The sequence below is a fragment of the Manis javanica genome, chromosome 7 (genome assembly GCF_040802235.1).
Source record: "Manis javanica isolate MJ-LG chromosome 7, MJ_LKY, whole genome shotgun sequence".
Taxonomy (NCBI): Eukaryota; Metazoa; Chordata; class Mammalia; order Pholidota; family Manidae; genus Manis; species Manis javanica.
Window position 1 is genome coordinate 27028815 of NC_133162.1, and position 22258 is coordinate 27051072.

General features: G+C 45.4%; 1 protein-coding gene across 5 annotated transcripts in view; it reads right to left on the reverse strand.

The window, feature by feature from the left end:
- Positions 1–20749: 20749 nt before the first annotated feature.
- The window catches only part of PAX2 (paired box 2), an 86165-nt gene continuing 84656 nt past the window's right edge, over positions 20750–22258 (reverse strand). For 3 of the 5 annotated variants that reach the window (XM_037001374.2, XM_037001373.2, XM_017680230.3), the window contains 2 exons: positions 21772–21858; positions 20750–21325 (listed from right to left, as the gene is read on the reverse strand). In XM_037001374.2, the coding sequence (XP_036857269.1) occupies positions 21204–21325; positions 21772–21858 (209 nt within the window). In that variant the 3' untranslated portion in view covers positions 20750–21203. Of the gene's footprint in view, positions 21345–21771; positions 21859–22258 lie in introns of all 5 variants that reach the window. The other 2 variants (XM_017680229.3, XM_017680228.3) reach the window with 1 other exon arrangement.

Genomic DNA, 22258 nt, shown 5'->3' on the forward strand with positions numbered 1-22258 from the left:
TTATAGTCTATATCAACATTGCTAATGGTTGCATAGTAACCCACTATAAGAATAACTTTATTGAATAATCTTATTGATGGACACTTTGGTACTTTCTGCTTTTATAAACAGTAATGCAAGGGACATCTCTGAGAGTGTATCTCTCAATCCAAGAAAGGCATGAGAGAATATCAGTGTGACTAAGTTCTCTAATGAGGCCACATTGACCAAATCCTTGCACAGTCTGAAGGAGGGAGGTAGAGTGACTACCAGAGGGATGCCAGATTGACAACACACTGTGAGAAGCACTTGAAAGGCTAGAACTCCAAAAAGAGTGGAGGCCAGTAAAGACTGCCTGGCAAGACAGTGGCCAAGTTAACCCCATGTACATCTGTCCTCCACAAGACTCTGCAACAATTACAGGGTGGGATACTGCCAGCTACGGACCCAGGGATTCTCCAATGTATATTGAAAGAGAAAAGCAAGCTACAGAACAAAGTATTTGTCATTCGTATATATTAGGCATCTTACTCTTTTTTTCAGGGAGAGTAAAATAAAATCTTAAGATAAAAAACAAGATTCCCTCCAAATTTCTCCATATGTATATTAATCTTTGTAGGACTGAATGTAAATAAGAATCTCAGTGCTAAAAAGTTTTTTTTTAAATGCACAATACTTTTCCTTTTAAGTGTGGTAAAATATGTAAACATTTCACCATTCAATTTAGGGGTATTAATTATATTCACAATGTTGTACAGCCATCACCACTATTTCTAAAATTTCTCATCATCTCAGAGAGAAAGTCTGTGCCCATGTTCCCCATTTCCCCCTCCCATAAGCTCCTGGCAACCTCTAATCTACTTTCTGTCTCTATGATTTTGCCTATAAGATATGTCATATAAATGGAATCATACAATATTGTCTTTTTGTGCCAGGCTTCTTCACTTAGCATAATGTTTTCAAGATTCATCCGTGTTGTAGCATGTATCAGAACTTCATTCCTTTTCATGACTGAATAATATTGTACTGTATGTATTTATGTATATATAACACATTTTATCTCTTCATTTGTTGATGGACAAGCATTTTCTCTCTTAATGTCAGAAATCTTTTCCTTCAAATCAAATATTCTTTTTGAAAACACTAACTGGAAACCTGTGTCCATAATTTTAAATGCAAAAAATGATAACAGGTTATGTGTTAACTTGAATCCTTCAACCAATTTCCTAAAATATAACTAAATCCAAGTAAAATGCCTATATATAAATGAATTATTATGTTAGGATGTAAGATGCTGAAAGCATTGTTTCCTGGTTACCAAACAAAGAATATGATTGTGACAAATGGCTGCTTTGTTAGCAATAATAAGACCTTTCAGCATCAGCCACTCTCCAGACTCACATCCCTTTTGTTGACACTTTTCAAAATGTCTACACATGATTCTGACACCCTACCAATTCTATCTGAAATGTAGCTTGGGGTTTTTCCTGTATGTCATTATGTTTAGAATGCCATATTGAGTTTTGGAGATGCAAATACTGTATATATATTTTCCTATATAAACAACAACTGAAAAACATTGCTGTGAGACACGTGTTCTATGAAGTTTGGGTACTAAAAACCTTAAGATGTTCTGCCAGGAAAATGTTAATGGGGAAATATGCTCTACAGGGTATGTCAATATAGTTAAACAAAAAACCAAAGCATATTCTTTTATGTATATATATATGTGTATAAAGGAATAGAAGAATATACACCAAGCTAGTAATGATAAAGAGTGGACTAGAGCTAGAAGGACTGGTCAATGAGAGCTTTAGCTTTATCTGTTATATTTGTATTTTAATGAGTATGTATTACTTGTATGATTAAATGTAAATGAATGAATGGATGGATGGATGAATAAATGAATGAATAAATAAATAAGTAAATAAAATGTGTTTAATACACAGGACAACTTTTGGGGTAGAAGGCATGGTGTGGTGTTAACCAAAGAAGAGAGAAGGGCTGCTACCTTTCTTTTTCCTTTCCAGAGTGCTGAGGAGAATGACTTCAAGTTAGAAATCGAATGAAAAATAATGATGAAAAGATCCAGGTCCAAACAGGTGTCAAAATCATATGTGATCAGGAATCTGCTTTCAGTGACCCTTGGGGAATCATGGAGGATGGGAGGGGAGCTACGGATTGAAATGGACAAATACTGCCATTATACCCAGAAAGGAGTAGACAATGGATTTGGAAATTAAAGATTGTCAAGATTGGTGTTGATTACTGGCAAAATTCTAGAAGTGATTATTATCTACGGGGTCTGGCAATGTTTAGCAAGAGGTCTGTCTTTTGGCGGAAGCCAGCATGAGTTCTCTAAGAACACATACCAATAGGCAGAATATCTTGCTCCTTTTGTTGATAAGATACTGAACTAGGAGTTTAGGGGACTGCTGAAGATGCTGCTTTTTGCATTATTAGGACATGAAGCAGTTTGTCATATAATCCTTGTCGATACAATGAGGAAAAGTGGGCCGCGTGATGGCCCTGCTTGGAGGATTCACAGCTGGTGACTCATTGTGCCAGGAGAGGTATGATGGTGATAGGGTTTATGTCTTGCCTGCGGGAGGTCTTTGAGCCCGTGACTCAGTCCTGGACACGCGATGTTTTATCAGTGACTCACATGAAGATGTAGGCATCCAGTTCATCATACTTCCAGGTGACACACAGAGGAACAGGATCGCTAACAGGTTGGGTGACAGGATTGAAATTCAAAATGATTTTGACAGGCTGCAAAGATGATCCTACATGAACAAATGACATTTGGAGGAGAGTGGATGCTGAGTCCTGCAGGCAGGTTAAAAAGAGCAGAGGCACAAACATGGGACTAGGAGCCCTGGCCTAAGAATGAATCACTTGAAGGAGAACAAGCTTATTTGACAGCTAATTCATTGCAAATCACTGCCAGGGGTATGATGATTCTCAGGCTCCCAAGCCACCTTAGTAGAATGCAGAAAGCTTGGAATAAAAAACCTCAATGGTCCCACCAGGTTCCATATTTTACTAAGTGCAGGGCTGAGGGAGCTTCTTAAGAGTGATGTCCAGGAAGGGCAACCCCCAAGGTAAAGGATATAATCACCAAGTCCTACAAGTAGAGTGCCCATAAAATTTATTACCTAAACTGGCACACATCTGAGAGTGAAAGAAAGTGTTATTAATAACTGCAATGTGCAATTCTACCTCTGAGGCATCATTTTAAGAATGGGGACTTTTTATACTGGGGAAGAAAAGAATTCAAATAACCAAATGGTTGTCATATGAGAAAGGGAATAGACTTCTATGGCCCATTATTTTTATTTTATTTTATTCATTCATTCATTCATTTTTTATTAAGGTATCATTGATATACAATCTTATGAAGATTTCACAAGAAAAACAATGTGATTACTACATTCACCCTTATTATTGAGTTCCCCCCATACCCCATTGCAGTCACTGTCCATCAGTGTAGTAAGATGCCACAGAGTCCCTATTTGTCTTCTCTGTGCTACAATGTCTTCCCGTGACCCCACACACACCATGTGCACTACTCATGATACCCCTTAATCCCCTTCTCTCTCCCTCCCCACCCGCCCTCCCCCACCCCTCACCTTTGGTAACTACTAGTCCCTTCTTAGAGTCTGTGAGTCTGCTGCTATTTTCTTCTTTCAGTTTTGCTTCATTGTTATACTTCACAAATGATGGAAATCATTTGGTATTTGTCTTTCTCTGCCTGACTTATTTCACTGAGCATAATATCCTCTAGTTCCATCCATGTTGTTGCAAATGGTAGGATTTGTTTCTTTCTTGTGGTTGAATAGTATTCCATTGTGTATATGTACCACATCTTCTTTATCCATTCATCTACTGATGGACACTTAGGTTGCTTCCATATCATGGCTATTGTAAATAGTGCTGCAGTAAACATAGGGGTGCAGATCTCTTTTTGAATCTGAGAACTTGTTTTCTTTGGGTAAATTCCTAGGAGTGGAATGTCCCGGTCAAATGGCATTTTTAGTTTCAGTTTTTTGAGGAACCTCCATATTGCTTTCCACAATGGTTGAACTAGTTTATATTCCCACCAGCAGTGTAAGAGGGTTCCCCTTTCTCTGCATCCTCACCAGCAATTGTTGTTCCTAGTCTTTTTGATGTTTGGCTCATTATTTTAAAAATATATATTTAAAAAGGAACATCTGATCATTGAAAAAACCTCAAACAATAGCCAACTCTCTTTTGTAAAACAGGAATGATTCTAGTACCCATCTAAATTTGTTATGAGGATTAAACCAGTGTAAAGTGTTTAGAATGGTGCATGGCATAAGAATTTGTAAGATAAAAATAAAAATAAAATTAAAACTATTTAAAAGAAAAAAGTTCTCCCTTTTCCCATTACTTCTGATTCCCTATATCAGTCATTTATCTTAGAGGTATTTCTAAATATTTTTTCATTAAAAAAGTTTAAACTAATATGCTTACATGAAGCAAGTGTATCAAAATCTTGATAATGGCTAATTCTAAGTGATTAGAATACAGGAGTTCATTGAACTTTTTCTCTATTTTTATGTATCTTTCACATTTTCATTAAAAATAGTCATTTACATAGCTTAAAAAGCAAACTAAACCAAGGTTATAGCTATCCCTAAGTAGCTCTCCATAGGCTACCATTTTTAGATTGTTTAGCTATGTCTTCTGATATTTATTTCCCTATTTCTATTGAAATAATGCTATTTGTGACTTAATTTTTTTGATATTATCTATTGATTATATATTTATGGAAGATGAGGATTGGGCTCTCTTATACAACCATCTGTATTCACTTTGTTTTTTGTTCATTCTCTCAATATACTCATATCACAGTTTGGACTGAAATCAATATTTTGTGTTCATGTATAAAAATGTGTAACTATTCCTTTTTTTTTTTTTTTTACAGCTGAGTCATGTTGTGACTTTCATCATATTTTATTTCTTGTATAACTGTTTTTCCTGGAGTTAATAATTGCCTCAGCTAGTTATTAATTACTAACTCATGTCTAAATACCTAAAAGAAATATGAAATATTTATTTTCATCCAGCATATATTGTAATATATCAGTACCATATTTTTATTGGTTGCATCCTTTTTGGACCTACAACTTTTCAATGCAGGGCTATCAGTAACATAAATGGCAATTTTGAGTCAAATTTTTAATAAAAGGCAGACCCTCTGTATACATGGTTTATAAAAAGGAGTTTCCTAGGATGCCAATTACATACTAGTGCTCTTTGTGAAGACTGATTAGTAAGAATGCCTTCTTCCTTTAGGTTTGGTACAACCTTTCACCAGGAATGTGATGTGAGAAGCAGAATGCAAGATGGATTTTGTCTCTTATATATGACTCTCAAGTTAGACATCTTTGGTCAAAGAGCAACCAATGCAATTTATGTGGTGTAACCATTCCTGTTCCATTCTATAATGGTTACTCCATGGATATGTTGCACAACTGCTATTATGGGATTATCTTGTTCCATCATTTTGGGAATTCCCTTCACCCCCTCCTTTTGTTCACTGGTTCCCAAGTATTCTTCTTCTTTTTTTGATGCAGAGCATTCTCCAGTAATTTGTTTAGAAAGGATGCATGGGAATTTGGGGGGACTTGGAAGTATAAGAAAAACTTTATTTCAGTCTCATATTTAACTGATATTTTAGCTGGATATAGAATTCTAGACTTGAAATCATCTTCCCTAAGAATTTTGAAGGTATTTTTCCAGTGTCCAATAGTTTCCATTGTTGCTGTTGAGAAGTTTGCTGCCATTCTTATTTCCAAACTGTTATGTTTAGCTTTTCTTTCCCCTCTGTCTCTCATTCTGGAAGCTTCTCTTTATCCTTTGGTGTTCTAAAATTTAATGATTATGCATTTTGGTGTGGGAATTTGTAAATCCATTGTGCTGGGTATTTGGCAGGCTGTTTCAATCTAGAACTTCATATACATTTTTAGAAAGTTCATGGTATTATTTTTAACAATGATCTCAACTCTATTTTCTTTGTCCCCTTTTTCTGATACTCCTGTTAGCCAGATGTTTATACTTTCTGTATTTACCACTAATTTTCTTTATTTTTTCTTTCCTAATTTCATCTCTGTGGTTATTCCTTTTACTTTCTGGATATTTTCTCAACTTTACCTTGAAAGCCTTCTATTAAATATTTTTACTTCTGATATTATAAATGCATATATACATACTACATTTACACACATATAAATACAGGTTAACTTCCAGGGGTTTAAAAGTTACTATTATTCTCTGAATGTACCTTAAAAAACACATCCTATTATTGTTTCTGGCTTTGAGTTTATTTTACCTCTCTGATGCTATTAATTATAGGTGGTTTTTGGTTTTAAGTTCTCTTCTCTGAATTGTCTTTGATTATTTCAAGTTCTTTTCCTTGTGGGAGTTAATTATGGTCTTTATCTCTCATATTACAAGCTTATTTAAAACCATTAATATCTTTCGCTGTCCATCAATACACAGAAGTAAGGCAGCAAAAGACTGCTTTGAAAAGTTGTATGCATGTTTGGGAACTGTTGATTAATACACATCATTGAAAAGTAGTAAGGTGGGGACCCAGAGATTTTTTTGGATATACCAAATGCCAGAATCTAGAGGTATTTTATTTTGGCTAGTCAGTTTCTTCAGAATGTCTAGCTTGGAAAACTAAGCAATTAAGACAGCTGTCAGCTTTCTGAAAGTCAAGATGAAGGAGATGGTTACCTCCAGATTTAGCTAGTTTGTTTTAATATAACAATGGTTTTTAAATCTGTGTTATTGAAAATTTCAAATTTGTATAGAAATGATAGTAGAACATACCCAGCTCCAACAATTACCAATTTATAGCCATTTTGATCCATATAGTCCCAAACCAATCCACCATCCAGATTATTTTATAGCAAATCCCAAACATTATGTCATTTGATCTATAAATATATTAGTTTGTATTTCTAAAATAAAAGGACTTTTTAAATGACCATAATATTACTAGCACATGTAAAAACTTTATAATGTGCAATTAATGCAGTGTCTACATTTCCCTGATTACTCATAACTTGTCTTCTGCTCTTCCTCCTTCTCCTCTTTTTAACTACTAGCAAGTTTCAAATATGTTGCAATTAGTTGGTATGTCTCTTAAGTCTCTTTTAGTCTATCCATTTTTCTCCTGTGCAACTTTTTTTTTTATTGAAGAAGCCAAATTATTTGCACTGAAGTTTCTCATAGTCTGGGGAAACTATACAAACAAAAGCCTAAATCAGATTGCATTCTGTGGTTCCTCTGTTCATAGTATTTTCTGTAAAATGGTAGCTACATCTAGCAGCTTGATCAGATGCAGGTTTGATTTTTTATAAATACCACTTAATGGGGCTTTTTGTTTTTTGTTTGTATTTTCATCAAGAGGCAGTTAATGTTCTGTTGTTTCTCTTTTTGTGAAATTAACAGACATTGATGATCATTATCTAGATCTATTATTCCAGTAGGGGTTGCAAAATGGTAATCTTCTAATTCTATTCATTCCTTCTCCATTTGTTAGCTGGAAAACTTCTATAAAAAACAAACTTCCCCCAACCATTTGATTTTTCTGAGGTATTTTATTTTGGCTAGTCAAACTCATTTCAAACTTAATGAGAGAAAGAAAAGGCAGTAGAAATGTTTGATTCTTTCTCTTCATTTATCAGTTTCCCAAATAATGAGTTGGTTCTCTAGTATCCTCCAAAGAAGATCAGTAAGGTTTTTCTTTTAAGTATAATTATACACTCATGAATTTAAATATAGTTGATGAGCTTCAATCAATTACAGTTATTATTCTCATTGATGCTCAATTATCTTGTTGTTTGTCAATGGGAGCCTCTAATTGGCACCTAGGTTCTTTTGACATGTCTCTAGTAGTCCTTACTAACTTCCTTACTTTTGGTTATGACAGAATTTCTAAAATCATCTTGTACATTTCCCCTTTCAGACTTGGCATCTTCTACTTCCCCAAAGAGTCCTGGTTCCTTTTAGTGACAAGTGGTATTTAAAAACCACAATCTAGTGACTAGAGGTGCTTATTGCTACTGAGTCAGTCAGTCTTTTGTCCTTTTCAGTGGACAGAGCCAGGAAATAAAAATTTTAAAAGGGAAAATGCATCAAGAATTATCACTAGTACATCCAGTTAAATCCAGCACCACAGGGATTTTACTTATTTTCATTGATCTTTCATCTGGTTTTGTTTCTTGCACACCAAAAAACTCCAAGAAGATCAATATCATCACTTATTTGCTTTATTAGTGTATGTCCCACTAGGGAATGTATATACAGTCAATTACTAGGTTTCAAATTACTTGAAATAGTTTCTCTCTATGTGGTTATGATACAAACTCAATAAATAGTTAGGTTCACTTGTTTCATTTTGCTTTGCTTTTGTTGTGATTGCTTACTTATTTACTTAGTTTTGTTATGTTATGTAAAATACATGATTCTACAGTCAAATTTGTAAAATAAGATATAATCAGTGATGTCTACCTTCTATCCTATTATACATATTTTTATCCACCTTAACATTGGTCTTTTAATAAAATTTATGTCTAGTAATACATTACATATTTATGTTGTGGCTCAACCTACTCTCTGGTTTGCTTCTTACCTAGGAACACACACTTAAAGCAGATACCCAAGGATAAGGGCATGGATATGCTTTAAAGGGAAATGGACCTGGGTTTAAATTCCAACTCTACCTCTAACTTGTTGTGTGACTTTGGGAAAATATGGTAACCTGTGTGGGACTCATTAGTCTTATCTGTAAAATAGAAATAGTAAAGCTTTCTTAAGGGTTACTGTGGATAATGCAGGAAGAGCACTGAGCAGAGTGTGCTTAGTCCATGCTAAAGGTTGGATACATGTAAGTTGTTTTCAATTGTGTTATTATTAGCTCTGGGTTTTCCTTGACATTCTTGTCAGTTTGATGATTCCCAGGACCTTACAAGTACTAAATGTGATTTACCACCCCTTTTTAGCTCCTGAAGGAGCAGACATCTCTTGGGCCATGTGAGCACTGAGAACACTGAATGCTGTCAGGGCTGCTAGATACTACTCTGCAGTCAGGGGCTGCCTGCTTCTGACCCCAGCCCAGTCCCATCCATTCTGGCCAGCTCCACAGAGCTGTGTCCTATCCTACAAAGCCACCACCTTTTGCCTTCCCAATTTCCCTTCTTGGCTCAGCTCTTTCCTGTTATAGGCTGTATGATCCCTCCAGAAATTGCTTCCAGACTGCTGCTGCAGCCTGAAGACGCTTCATTTCAAACTTAAAAAGGGCTCTCTCAATCCATTCTTAGGGCCCTGGGATCCAGTCTGAGTTCCATCCTCTTCCCTTCCACTGTCCTTGAGGCTTTATTATTGTGTGATATCATCACCACTCTGCCATTAAGTCATGGCATCATTATTATCAGTACATCATTACTGAGTTAACATGATTACACTGTCAGGTTGTCATTTCAGCACTACAGTGTCACTGATTACATGGTTACCTCATTACCACAATACAGTCTCATATTACTAACCAATACATTGACCCATCACTTCCTGGTTGATATTAGTAAATTGTCATATAGTTATCCTACTTCTGGAATACATCCTTACAACCCTACACTATCACTTATACCTGGAGACACATCTTTACTGCATGATATTATTGTAGGACTACTTTGTTTCAGTACTATGCTATGACTTTGTCACAAAATTACACAGGCCCATCCAAATTGAAATGCAAATTTGAAGGGTAGAGGAGTGGAGGCAGGAAGGCATATATATTGATATATCCCAAAACCAACTCACTGCCCTGAGTTACTGCCCTGTAATTCTGTCTGTTGGACATCATGCCCAGGCATGTCAAACTCAGGCATGTATACTCACTATACAAAGTCATGATCACTGTTTCCAGGTCCAAGCAGGCCTCTCTTTTTACCTCTGCTCATGGCTCCACCAGCCATCCAGCCTCTCTTAACACAAACTTTGGAGGCTGTCATCTTTGCTCTATTTATCTTCCTTACCTTCGGATCTGATTGGCAGCCAAGTCCAGATATGCCATCTCACGGAGTCTGCCGTGAGCCCCCCTGTGGCTTCTTGGATCTCACTCTCTCTCTCTGTTTTTCTCCTAACTGTACCAGTCTTCTAACAGTTTCTCTGCTTCAACCTTTCCCTTCAACCACCCTGTCTGGCAGCCAGAATTAACTTTGCAGATAAAACTTTGCATTTGGCCATCTTTAGAAGCAGCCAACAACCCCCACCAAGGGCAAGAAAAAGGCCAAACTTGGCCTGGCACTCATCGCCCTTTATGAACTGGTCTCCCCCTCCCTCATTCCTCTCATCCAATCAGTCTCCAAGTCCTGTCAGTTCAACCTCAGGGAGATATGTCAAAATCAGTTTTGGAAAGTCCCCTTTCCAACTGCCTCTCCCTCTCCTCCTCTCATCAGCCCCATGCTTCAGCCAACCCACTTCCTGGTGCAGAGTACGCTTCTTCCAGACTTGGGTTGTGCTCTTCTAGGAAGTCCTTCCCGCCATTCTCTCTTCTAATATAATCTCCAGCTCTCAGAAGCCTTGGCTGAATCCACCCAGTGCAGCTGGTTTGGGTCACTCTGATGGGTTCCCAAGTTGACTGAGCGTTCCCTGAGGTCTTCCGATCTCCTCACCCAGCCCAGCATGTCTTGGGCTGCAGGAGAGGTCTGACTCTGGGGAACTTGGCCCCAGAGTCAGGCCAGGGATAGAACCAAGATGAGGGAAGGCCTTTATCCATTCATTCATTCATTCGACAAATATTTTCTGGTATCCATTTTAAGTGCCATGCTCAAAGGATAAAGACATGGACTTCATTCTTGTGAAACTTAACATTTTGGTGGAAAGACAGAATGCCCAAGTATGGTGACACATTAACGAATGGGGAGAGGACATCAAGGGGTCAGGGAAGGCTTCCTGGAGGGAGGGACATTTAATCCAAGATCTCAAAGATGAATAGGAGTTAGTCAAGTGAAGAATGGTGGGGGTTGCAGGAGAGAAAGAGGTTTTCAGGCAGAGAGAAAAACAGCGTGTGAAAAGGCCAGAGGAAGTCAATGGGGCTGGAGCAGAGAGAGCAGGGAAGCATGCTTGAGGGTGTGGCTTTGTCATCTGTGAGTCAAGTTAGGAGTTTGGACTTGACCCCCTGCAGGCTCGTGGTGGTCCACCAAAGTGCTAAACTGGAAGTTAGTGTATATGTGTGTGGGGGGGGGAAGGGAGCACAGCAAGCTGTTATTTGCATTTTTAGATAGCACTAGCTACAAGCAAGAGCCTCAATCAGGAGAGCAGGCAGAGTTGCTGATGGCTCAGCCTCTGGTGGTAGCATGGAGCTAGAAGCAAATGGCCCAGATTTGGTACGTTTACCAGTGGTTGAATTGACAGGACTTGGATTCTGACTGGATGAGAGGGGTGAGGGAGAGGGAGGAGTCAAGGATGACTGGTATGATTCTGAGTTGAGCATTTGAGTGTGAGATGGTGCCATTCCCTCAGATTAGTATCAATGGGTGGGACAATCACACGTTGGGCTCCACAAACAGTCACCTATGATGGTGGAGGGCATTGATAGGGGAGTACACAGAGTTACGGGGCCTAACCCAGTCAAGGGGTCAAAGGCTTCCTGGCGGGGCTAGCTGATGGCAAGACCTGCCTAAATGGTAGCTTAGGGTCTAAGATATGAAGTTGGATCTAGGATTGGGATCTGGGGGGACCTGGAAGCTGAGGGAGCAGGAGGTCTGGAGACTTGGAAGTGGACTCAGGGTGGCCCAAGTCCTGGGTGACTCTAGCCTTGGTTGGTGACAGATGGCTGGGCGGGGCTGGGCTGCCCTCGCCTCCTCTGATAATTAATCCCACGCGGGGGCCGCGGGCAATGACAGGGCTGTCTAGCGTGCACTTAAGCATTAAATGACCAATTTCTGTCAGACTAACTTCCCCAGCCTCCCTGTCTTCTCCTCTGCCACCCACCCCCCGCCTGCGCTCCCTCCCTCCTCTCCCTGCATTCTGAGTTTTTCAGCAACTGATGGCTCCTGGTTCATTTCTGTGGAATTAATTGGTCCCTGAATGAATTCTGTTGACAGGGCAATTTATCATGTGTTTGGGCTGACAGTGCGGGTGTCGGTGGGTAGGGAGGTGGGGAGATGAATGGGGGGCTGAGATGAAGGGGAGGGGTGGTCAGGTTGGGATGAATATCGACCATAGGTGGTGGCCTGAGAGTTGCCACCCCAAGGTCTTGGGGTACCATAGAGCACTCCCGGTCATGGTCATGGTTTCATCCTGTGCCATGCATTCATGATCCCATAAGTTTGAGAGAAAACCTCAAACTGGAAAGGATCCTCCAACTTTGTCTAGCTTCTCTCCAACTCTTCAGTTGTTTCAAATGGGGGTGTCTTCATTGGGGGAATTCAGTACCTCCCTAAATTAATTCTCTGAAGGCTTGAATGGGGCCTGGGGCTCTGGGAGAGGATGAGGGAGTGTGTGTGTGTTGTGTGAGTGCCTGCATGCACGCACACACGGATATGCATACATGTGCACATACTCATGCTCTGAAGGAGCATAGGACTGATTAGTCTGGGGGGGAAGGGGGCTGGTCCCCAGAGAGATGGGCGCTCAGCCGGCCTGGCTAACAGGGGCCTAAGGGACTGACTAATTAGGGTATTGGGATGGTTTGGGCAGGCGGGGGTGTGGGGGAAGGCAGGAAATGTAGTTGGCCCTAAATAGCTGCTTCCTTTGTCTCCCTCCCCTAGTCCTCTACCCTGCACCCTCAGTGGGCCCCACCATTCTCCTTCCTTGATGCTTGCAGCCCCTACTCTTAGAGACCTCTGGCAGACAGTGGGGAGGGACGTAGGAAAAGGCAATACTAATTCCAAGGTGGGAGAGATGGCAACAAACAAACCCATGCCTCCTCTTGCTTAAAAAGCCCCTCATCCCCCTCCTCATCTGAATGTACCCACTCCATGTCCACAGAGCTTTATTGAACTTCTCCTGGCCACAGAGATTATCTGAACACCTATAGCCTACAACTACAGAAGCCTGGAATGTCAAAGTGGGAAGGGGTCCTAGAGGTCATCTGGTTTTACAAATGAGGGAACTGAGGCACAGAGAGAGGGAGGGGCCTGTTGAAGGTCACACAGTGATCTTTGAGCCAACTTTTGGGTCTCTTCTGCTCTCAGCTTGGAGATGCCTTCAGACACACATGCTTTTGTTTTGCTCTAGGCTGCATGTGGGGCTACAGTGGGCAGTCACAAAAGACCGTGAGAACAGGATTGAGGCAATGCTGGAGTTCAACCACACAAGGAGGTGACACAGAGGAGGGGGATTTAGATTGGGTTGGGGAGGGAACAGCAATGTAATCTTGGAGGCCCAGATGCTGTGCCCTGAGAGATGGAACCAACCAGGGCAAAGGGAGCCAAGGACCCACCACCATTTGTGCTCTCCCTGCTGCTGGCTGGCAACAGTCTCCTTCTGCTCTCACAGATTTCCTTCTGAATCCCCAAGAAAGATTCTTCCCACACTCTCTACCCTTCTCAAGGGTGGATCCAGCCTTGCTCCCCCAACTCTCAGCAGCCACCAGTTGTTTCTCCTGCAATCTCCCTGAGCAGCCCTCATGACCTTCCTCTCCCCAGCAGAATTCTGTGGTTCCTCCCCACCGCTTGCCTCTGTCTTCTGCCCCATTCTTTCAGGCCTCCTCCCATAAGCCCCTCACACCCATTTCTGAACAGCCTCCTCCCAGTGCCTCACACCCTCTGCCTGTCAGCAGGCTTCCATAGCCTGGAAGTTCACCAACCCCACCATCTTCCTTCCCTCCCTTCTAAGCATTTCAAAAGCAGTGTTTACACTCTTCCTCATCCCACTTCTCCGGTTCTTAGCCATCCCTCCCCCACCTTCGGAAAGCTTCAGAAAGCCCCACCACATATCCTCAGTTCACCAAATCCAACGGCCTTTCCCTCCTTCCTACCACAAGAAACACAAAATTTGTGTTTTTTTTCATTAAGCAATTATGTTTATATGCATCAAGGACCTGGTTGTCCTGTTACTTTTGTTTTTGTTTTTGTTTTTCCATAAAGTAAAAATTACATTAAGAGAATATACTCATAGAAATCTTACTCTTACCTGGTCCCCATCCAAACTGTTTCCCACTCAGAGACAACCCTTTTTATTAGAATGCTGTTTATCTTTCCAATGTTTTTTATCTATCTATATGAACTTATTTTTATTTTCTCTCTTTTTTATACAATGTGTCCACTTTTCTGCACATTTATTTTTTAGTGAAAAAAATAACCTTGTCATTTTCTACCTCAGTGTCCTTCCTGAGCCAGTCTGTAGGGCAGACCCACATCATCTCTGTGTGGACCACCACAGTAGGTTCAGAGGTCTCTCTGCACCCTGTCTCTCCTTGTGTCCTACTCCTCACATTATGAACAGAGAGCTTTCCAAAAATGCAGATGTTAGGCCATTTTCTCTTGCTCAAAAACTTTCCATGGCTGCTGTTGCTTATAGAAGAAAATACAAAGTCCTTAACAGGACACTCAGGCCCTCCAGAACTGTTTAAAGTCAGAACCTTTTTGGTTGTTGTTGATAGTCATTCAACATTGCTTAAGTGATAAAAAGGAGAATGTATTGGCTAGTGACCCTGGAAGTCCAAAAACAAGCTTCAGGCCTAGCTGGCTCCAGAGGCTCCAATACCACCAGAGCTCTTTTTCTCTTTGCTTCTCAGCTCTGGGCATCCCTGCCTGACTTTGAGTGTGACTGCACTCCCAGACAGACCCTCTCCACATGTAGGGGCTGGTCCTTAGGGGCCCAAAGCTCTCATCATTTCAACACACAGTCCAAAGGAAAAAGAGGTCCTCCCTTTCCCAGTCCCCACTAACAAACCTTCTGAGAGGACTCTGCTCCTAACTTGTGGCCTATGTGTTTTAGACAGGGAATTGGGGTCCCCACTGGCCAGATGCAGGTCTCAGGCCCACAGCTGCAGTCAGGTGCTGCTGTGGCCATCTGATAGGTCCACAGAACTACACAGGATGGTGGAGGGGCAGTTTCCCATGGAAGAAGGGGTACAACCCTGATGGCCCCTGGGGGAAGATGGCAGGTGATTTGGGTTGTAAGGAACATGGAGTCACCCACTGTAATGGTAGGAATTATTGGAAGAGTTCTGAGATCACGAGTCTTGGGCCACCGAGCTGCAGAAGTAGGACCACCATGTGCCCTCTTTGGCTTCCTGGTGAGTCACTCAGCTACTTTCTGGAGGGTCATTCTCCTCCTCAAAGTGATTGAGAGTTCCTATCATCTCTTACCCGCTACTTGTGGGTCTCTCCCCTGCCTCAGCCTCCCGTTTCTTCTTCCTCATTATCACTTCATTTGTTTATTTGTCCATCATATATTTGTCGAACATCTGTTGTGTGTCAAATACTGTCCCAGGCATTGATGATGCAGTGATAAACAGAACAAACATCTGCCCTCATGGAGCTCCCACTCTGATGGGAAAGGAAAAGACATAAACCAATAAAACATCATCTGTCAGGTGGTGGTAAAGGCTCTAGAGAGGAAGGGAAGGGCATAGGGGACAATGGGGAGGGGTGTTCTGTTTTATTTAAGGTGATCAAGGAAGGCCTTGTGGATGAGTAACCCTGGAGCAGAGATCTTAAGGAAGTGGGGGAACCAGTCACAGGGCCATCTGGGGGGAAACACATCAAGTGCAAATGTCTTGAGAAGGCTCATTCTTGGAAATAATTGAAGCACAGCCTGGAGGTCAGCAGACAAAGAAGCCAGCCAACTGGGGGGAGGGGAGCAAGTAATGGGTGGTGAGTTACCAGAGGTGGTGGCCTTGGAAGGGCAACAGCCAGAACACCAAAGGCCTCCTAGGCCAGAGTTAAGGTTCCAACCGACTCTGAAGGGGAAGGGGAGCCACTGGAGGGCTCTGAGTGGAGGAGGCACGTGGTCTGCTTTACATTTGGGGGGATCACTCTGGCTGCTGGGTGGGTGGGGCAAGAAATGGAAGCAGGAAAACCAATTAGAACTTTTTGGGCAAGTCCAGGTGAAGGATCACAGTGGCTTGGACCAGATGGTACAGCGCAGGTAGCCGTAAGTGCTCAAATCCTGCGGATATTTTAAAGGCAGAGCAGTCTGGTTGTGTTGGTGGACCAGGTGCAGGCTGGATACAGCAGGAGGAGTCAAGGAAGATTTGGGTTTTGGGCTTGAGCAACTGGGAGACTGAAACTGCCTTTTACTGAAATGAGGAAGACTGGGTAATCCCTGGCCAGGGCCTCCACTGGGGGTTTGCTCTCATGGCCAATGGCCTCGCACTCCCCCTATTTCCTAGTTTTGTGTCCTGAAGAGAGGATTGATTGGTTCAGCTTGTTTTGTGCAAGAGTCCAATTCTAACAGAGTCATTAGTACAAATACGGTGTCTACTTGGGCAAGAGGAGCTGTGAGTGGGACAGCCTCCTTACAGCAGCCATGTGCATGATGGATACCATTTTGATGTTTCCAGTACAGTGTCCCAGCTCTCAGTCACTTTTAAGCTTCATCTCCTGCCATCTCCCCAGCCAGCCCCTGTCTTTCCCCAGGTACCTGACACTCCAGTCACATTTTATCTGGTATATCACCATGCCTCCATGCCCTTGCTTATACTGTTCCCTCCACCCAGGACACCTTTTTTCATCTGTTTCTGTCATCCTTGGTATACCTCAGCTGGGAAATCTGTGGGGGGCAGGATGGAGACAGGACTAGCAGAGGTTAGAATTAGGTGAGTTCTAGGCAACACTGAAGCTGGAGAACAGGCCCAATTTGTATTTGGGATGGGTAAATAGGGCTGCAAGTAGAACAGGAAACTGGTCAAGAAGTATAGAACATGTTCTGAGGGCCCACAGGCTGATTCCAAGCAGAAATCAATACCTCAGGAGGGACAGAGCATGAAAACTTCTGGGCTTAGGTGGTCACTGTAGACAGCAGGATCCTCAAGGAAAGAGACCAGAAATAGAACAGAAGGTGAAAAGTTCTACCCAGGTAAGAGGCCCTGGCTCCCAACTGGATGGGTTGTACAGGGCAGGGCTCCCAGTCTGTGGGCCCCTGTAGGCAGACAGGCACTGGGGGCCAGGTAACCTGCTACATATGATGAAGGCAGCACTGACTGGGCCAACCCAGTGCCCTGACAACTTTCAGGAACTCACCCACTGGGCATCAGGCAGTAGTCAGGAGTTCTGCCATGCTGGGTTTTGATGGGTTCTGATTAAGAACTCCAAAGTGGAATGTACATCTTCCAGGGGGTGTAAAATATAATCCATTTAGGAATGAGAAGAGGACATTAGAATTTCTATTTCTATGTATTCCAATCTCATTCTTTTTCTATTTTGTCTTATAAAATCCATGATATTATAGTCCAGTAGTATATTTATAGAATTTGTAAATAAGTAAATATACTTACATTGAGAGTACACATTCAGAATTCTTTTTACTGATATGGTGTATGATCAAAGAAGTTTGAAGACCACTTTCCAGTAGACTTGTGATGGAGAAGAGCAGCACCAGGCAGGGTGGCCTGTGGGCCTGTGGGCCTGTCATTTACTGAAATGGGGAATAGGGAGGAGACAGGTAAGGAGGGAGAAGGAAAGAGATGGACTCAACTAGGAGCTTACTGACTTGTTGGGGATCCTGCATATCCTCCTGAAGTGGCATGATGTAGGTGGAGCTGGGCAATGGGCTAGGGGAAATGGGTCTCTGGGGTCCTGGTGGGAAGTAGATGTGCGGGAGAACTGCCCCCAGCCATAGGAGAAGCTCACTCCTTAGTGTGTGTCTCCAGGCTATGTCAGAAGCCCCCCAGACTTCTCTGGCAGCTCAGAGCTTCAAGAACCTTTCCAGTGGAGGAAGGCAGAGATAGGAGCTGAGCTGGGAAGGTTTTCTGGGGACAGAGAAGAAAAGTCCCCAATGGCGGAGACTGAGTCAAAGCTGGGTGGGAGGGCTGGAATCAGGAGGCTGATGAAAGGATGGAGAAGGAACCCCTCCCAAGTATCTCAGCCTGGACAACCTGGACAATCCCTCCATAACTCCACCAAAGAGGAACAGAGACACAGGGACAGACACACAGATCCTTCACTGGACACTCGGGCACAAGAACAGTGAATGTCTGAAAAAACAAGCAGCACTCCCACCTTCCCACTCCCAGACCCACCCAGGGACAGAGAGGCACAGGAGACAACAGAAAGAGAAGCCACCCACGGACCAACAGAGCAACAGACAAGGCGCCTGAGCGCCCTCTTCGGGACGCACCCTGGGGCGGGCAAGATCCCGCGAGCCGGCAGGTTCTCCCCGATCTCCGTGGGGCTGGGCCCTATTCAGGCCCAGAAGTAAATGCGCAGCGAGAAAACTTGGGGCCAGTGCCTGCAGTCTCCGCGGTCTCTGTGCGAGACTCGGGATAAAATTGCGGCTGCGCGGATGAGTGGAGGGAGTAGACAGGAGGGCAGGCAATCCTGGAGCATCCATAGTTGGACAATCCTCGACCAACGTCAAGTTCTGAGAGCTTGATCCTTAAATCTGGGTACGGGTGGAGAGGCAGGGCAACAGAATCGACCTGGTATCGATGAGTAATTCCAATTTATCCTGAAGTTTTGGAAAGCGAAAACTCCTAGCCCAAGGACGGGGTGGGTGGGGAAAGGTGGCTACTTAAGTACAGACTCATATGGGCCTTTGCCTGCCTTCAATTGAGGCTCTCGAGAGGGTCTTAGCAAAAGGGTGGGAGGGGGTCGCAATGAGAATGTAGTTGGCAGGATCATTGAAGGGGTTATTTTCGCATCATGAGGGGAGGCCTGTCCCAGACAGGAGAGACAAACTTGGAGCCATGGGGAGTGACATACAAAATTTTATTTTTATTATTATTATTTATTATTATTATTTATTTCTCATGTGCACAAAAAAAAAGAAGAAAAAGAAAAAGAAAGAAAGAAAAGAAAAGAAAAAAGAAAGAAAGAAAGAAGAAAGAATTGAAACCAACCGAAGCGCTGAAAGTGGCTAAGGAGACCAGAGCTATCGGAGATCTCTGGAGGGTTCGGCTGGTCCTGGTTATGGGGCCCTGCCCGGCCAGCTCCACAAGGACTGGAATGGACCGGGCCTCGGAGTTCGAACCTTGGCGCCCTCGCCGCCCCGCTCGGGCCACAGGAAACCTGGCTGGGCGCCGGCTGTTCCCTTAAATCAGTCTCTTTTCTCGTTTTCCTTTTCAAATAAAAAAAGGCTCGAAGGGGAGAGAGATCTGGGCGAGAACTCCAAGCCTTTTCGGATTTGTTCAAGGATTTTTATTTATTTATTTATTTATTTATTTATTTATTTTTTATTTAATTTCACTTTTATTGACTTTGTTTCTGTTATTTCGAGTCGTCACGATCCACGGGTGAGGAGACATGCAGGGCGCATTTGCCGCTACCGAGAGAGAGCAACTACGGGGCGGGGCGGGCGGCCCAGGGCGCGCGGGCGCGGCCGCGAGGGGGCAGCCCCGGGCGGAGCGGCCCCCTCGGAGCTAGCCTGCGAGGGCCAGGCGGCCGGAGCAGGGCTGGGGGGAGAGGCCGACGGAGGGACAGAGACAGAGAGACGAGAGGGACAGAGGCGGAGAGAGGCAGAGGGGGAGAGAAGCGAAGAGAGGGATGGAGAGAGGGCAGAGATGCGGGGGAGACCGAAAACACGGAATCACAGAGAAATAGCCGACAAAACAGAGACGAGAGGAGTCCACAGGACCATGTTTGTCATTTTGCATAGAGATTTCTTTTCTTTCGTAATTTTTTTTGTAAGATAAAAAAATGCCCCCCTCCCCCAGGACGTGCTGTGCTTTAGTGGGCGTGTAGTTGTGTTCTCCCTCTTTCCCCCAGCGAGCGGCGACTCTCACAGCACGGACAGAGGGGCGTATCTACAGGCAAGGCGGGCGGGCAGCGGGAACTCTACCGGGCGGGGCGGGGCGGGGTTATGTACACGGGTTTTCGCCTTCACACGGCACACCGTCTTCCTATAAAGCAGCAGCCTGTTGGGTTTTTGTATTGTCTTTTTCCCCCCTTTTTTCAAAGACCATCATATTAAATAAATGTACTTTTTGCGGTTCTGTTCGGTTCCTGCTGGAGGAGGAGGCTGGGGGTTGGTGTGTGAGGGTGGGGTGGGGCAGCCCCCCACTTCCATCTCGCCGCAGCTCAGACGCCGGCTCAGAACCTGCTCCTACCACTGGCGGATCGAGAGGCTGTCGGGAGAGGGGACATCAAGTAACTGTTCGGGGAAGACCAACGCCCCGCGGCCTACGGAAATTGGTTCTGCAGCAGGCAAGGGAGAGAGCCTCGCATAGGGCGACGAGTTAGGGAGGAGAGATGCAGAGCGTCGTGGGATGGGAAAAGGAGGGGAAACGGGGAGGTCAGCGGACTGTTGAGACACTGAGGTAGGGGCAGGATGGGGCTGAGAGTCTGGTCACTAGCAGAGATGCCTGGGCCCTGGGGAACCGTGCAGTTCAGGTGGCGCAGGGAAGAGCCAGGAGTCGGACTTGGTGGGCGCGAGCTGCTGGGACTTGCGTGTCTTTGGTCCCAACTTTGGAAAGACCTGACGACCCCAACCCGCGATCCTAACGCCCGGCCCCCATGCCATTCCACCTGCTGGAGTAGGGCACATTGGAAGGTGGGGGCAGTCCGGCTGGCCCGGGGGTTAAGGACTTTTCTCCGAGGGTTAGGCAGGAGATTCTTCCTCCTTCTGCAGAAAACCGTTTTATTTCCTTTGCCCAGTCCCTCCAGCGAAGCCTCCCGGCGCCGGGGCGGCCGAGGAGAGCTGCTCCGGGGCTGGGCCGCGCTGCAGTCCGTGCTGATTGTGTGTCACAGAAACGTGTCCCCCGAGGCAGCGGCCGGCCTGGCCAGAGTCCGACGGTGCGGCTGGTCCCCTTCGGGACTGACTCGGGCGAGGCCGAGGCGTTGGGTTCGGCCCTCCCGGCGGAACGGCGCAGTCCCGGCAGGCGGGGAGGGGCGGCGGGCGGGGCTGGGGGGCGGCAGGCCCGGCCCTGAGGGTCCCGCCCGCGGCTCCACGCTTCCTGTTCGGCCCTGGACGGGGTGACGTGAAGGGCTGCAGGGGTCCTGGTATAGGGGTGGGGCTGGGGCGGTGGCCCGGGGGCGTCGCGTCGCGTCGGTGCGCCGTCCCTCCGGGGCTGGCGGTCAGACAGGGACGATGTGGAGGCCGAAGCTGTCGGCCTGCAGCTTGATGTGGTCCCCGCGGTAACTAGTGGCGGTCATAGGCAGCGGCAGCAGCGGCAGGGGCGGAGCCCCGGGGGGCGGCACTATAATAATAAGGGGAACCTGGAAGTTAACACAGGAGAAGAATGGGATGGGTGAGAGCACAACAGGAGAACAAAAAAGGAAAGAAAAGACCTCCCGGGGCTGGGGCCGGCGGGATGGGGCAGGGAGACCTCGGCTGGCGTGTGGGGCCGGTCGTCCCCGGGAGAGCTTCATTCACCGCGTGGGAGAGGGGCCGCCGCCCGACTGCGGACCTTCCGGGGGGCCCAGAGCCTTCCAGCGGCCGGGGAAAGAGGCGTCGGGAGGGAAGCGCGGGAGGCGCGGGAGTCCTCAATGGGGCCGGGGCCTCAGGCCGCACTAACGACCCTGCCCGGCCCGGCCCCCAAAGGTCGGGCCGCAGGGAGTGGGACCCGCGTCTGGAAGCAGCGCGGCTGAGCGGGTCGGCGGGCGGACGCGCCAAGCCGCCGGCCAGCCAGGTGGCGTTACTCACTTAGTAAGGCGGGGTTGCTGAATCTCCAAGCCTCGTTGTAGGCCGTGTACTGGGGGTGGCTGTACGGGTTGCCGGAGAACTCACTCCCTGCGGGAGGGTGGGGGAGTGGGGATCAGACGCGCACAACGCCTGGGCGCGCTCCGCGGGCCTCCCCCGGGTCCAAGGTGCAGGTGCAGCAGGCAGGGCAAATCTCGCTGCTGGCGGGCAGGCCCGGCAGGGGCAGAGCAATCCACCCGGTCCGCGTGGGCAAAGCCGGGGTCGGAATGGGATGCAGAAGCACTGATGCGCCTCGCACGCGGGCATGGAGGGACCTACTAGACAGACCCCGCCCGGGGCTCCCCCAGAGGAGGGGCTTCAGACCTCCCAGGAAGGGTTTGTTCTTGGTCCAGGCGTGCCTACCCCGCTGCGTTGGGGGCTAGGGCCTTTTTAGTGGAGACTGGTTCTAGGAGCCTTAGCCCCAAGGGGTGGAAGAAGGGGAGGGTGTTGA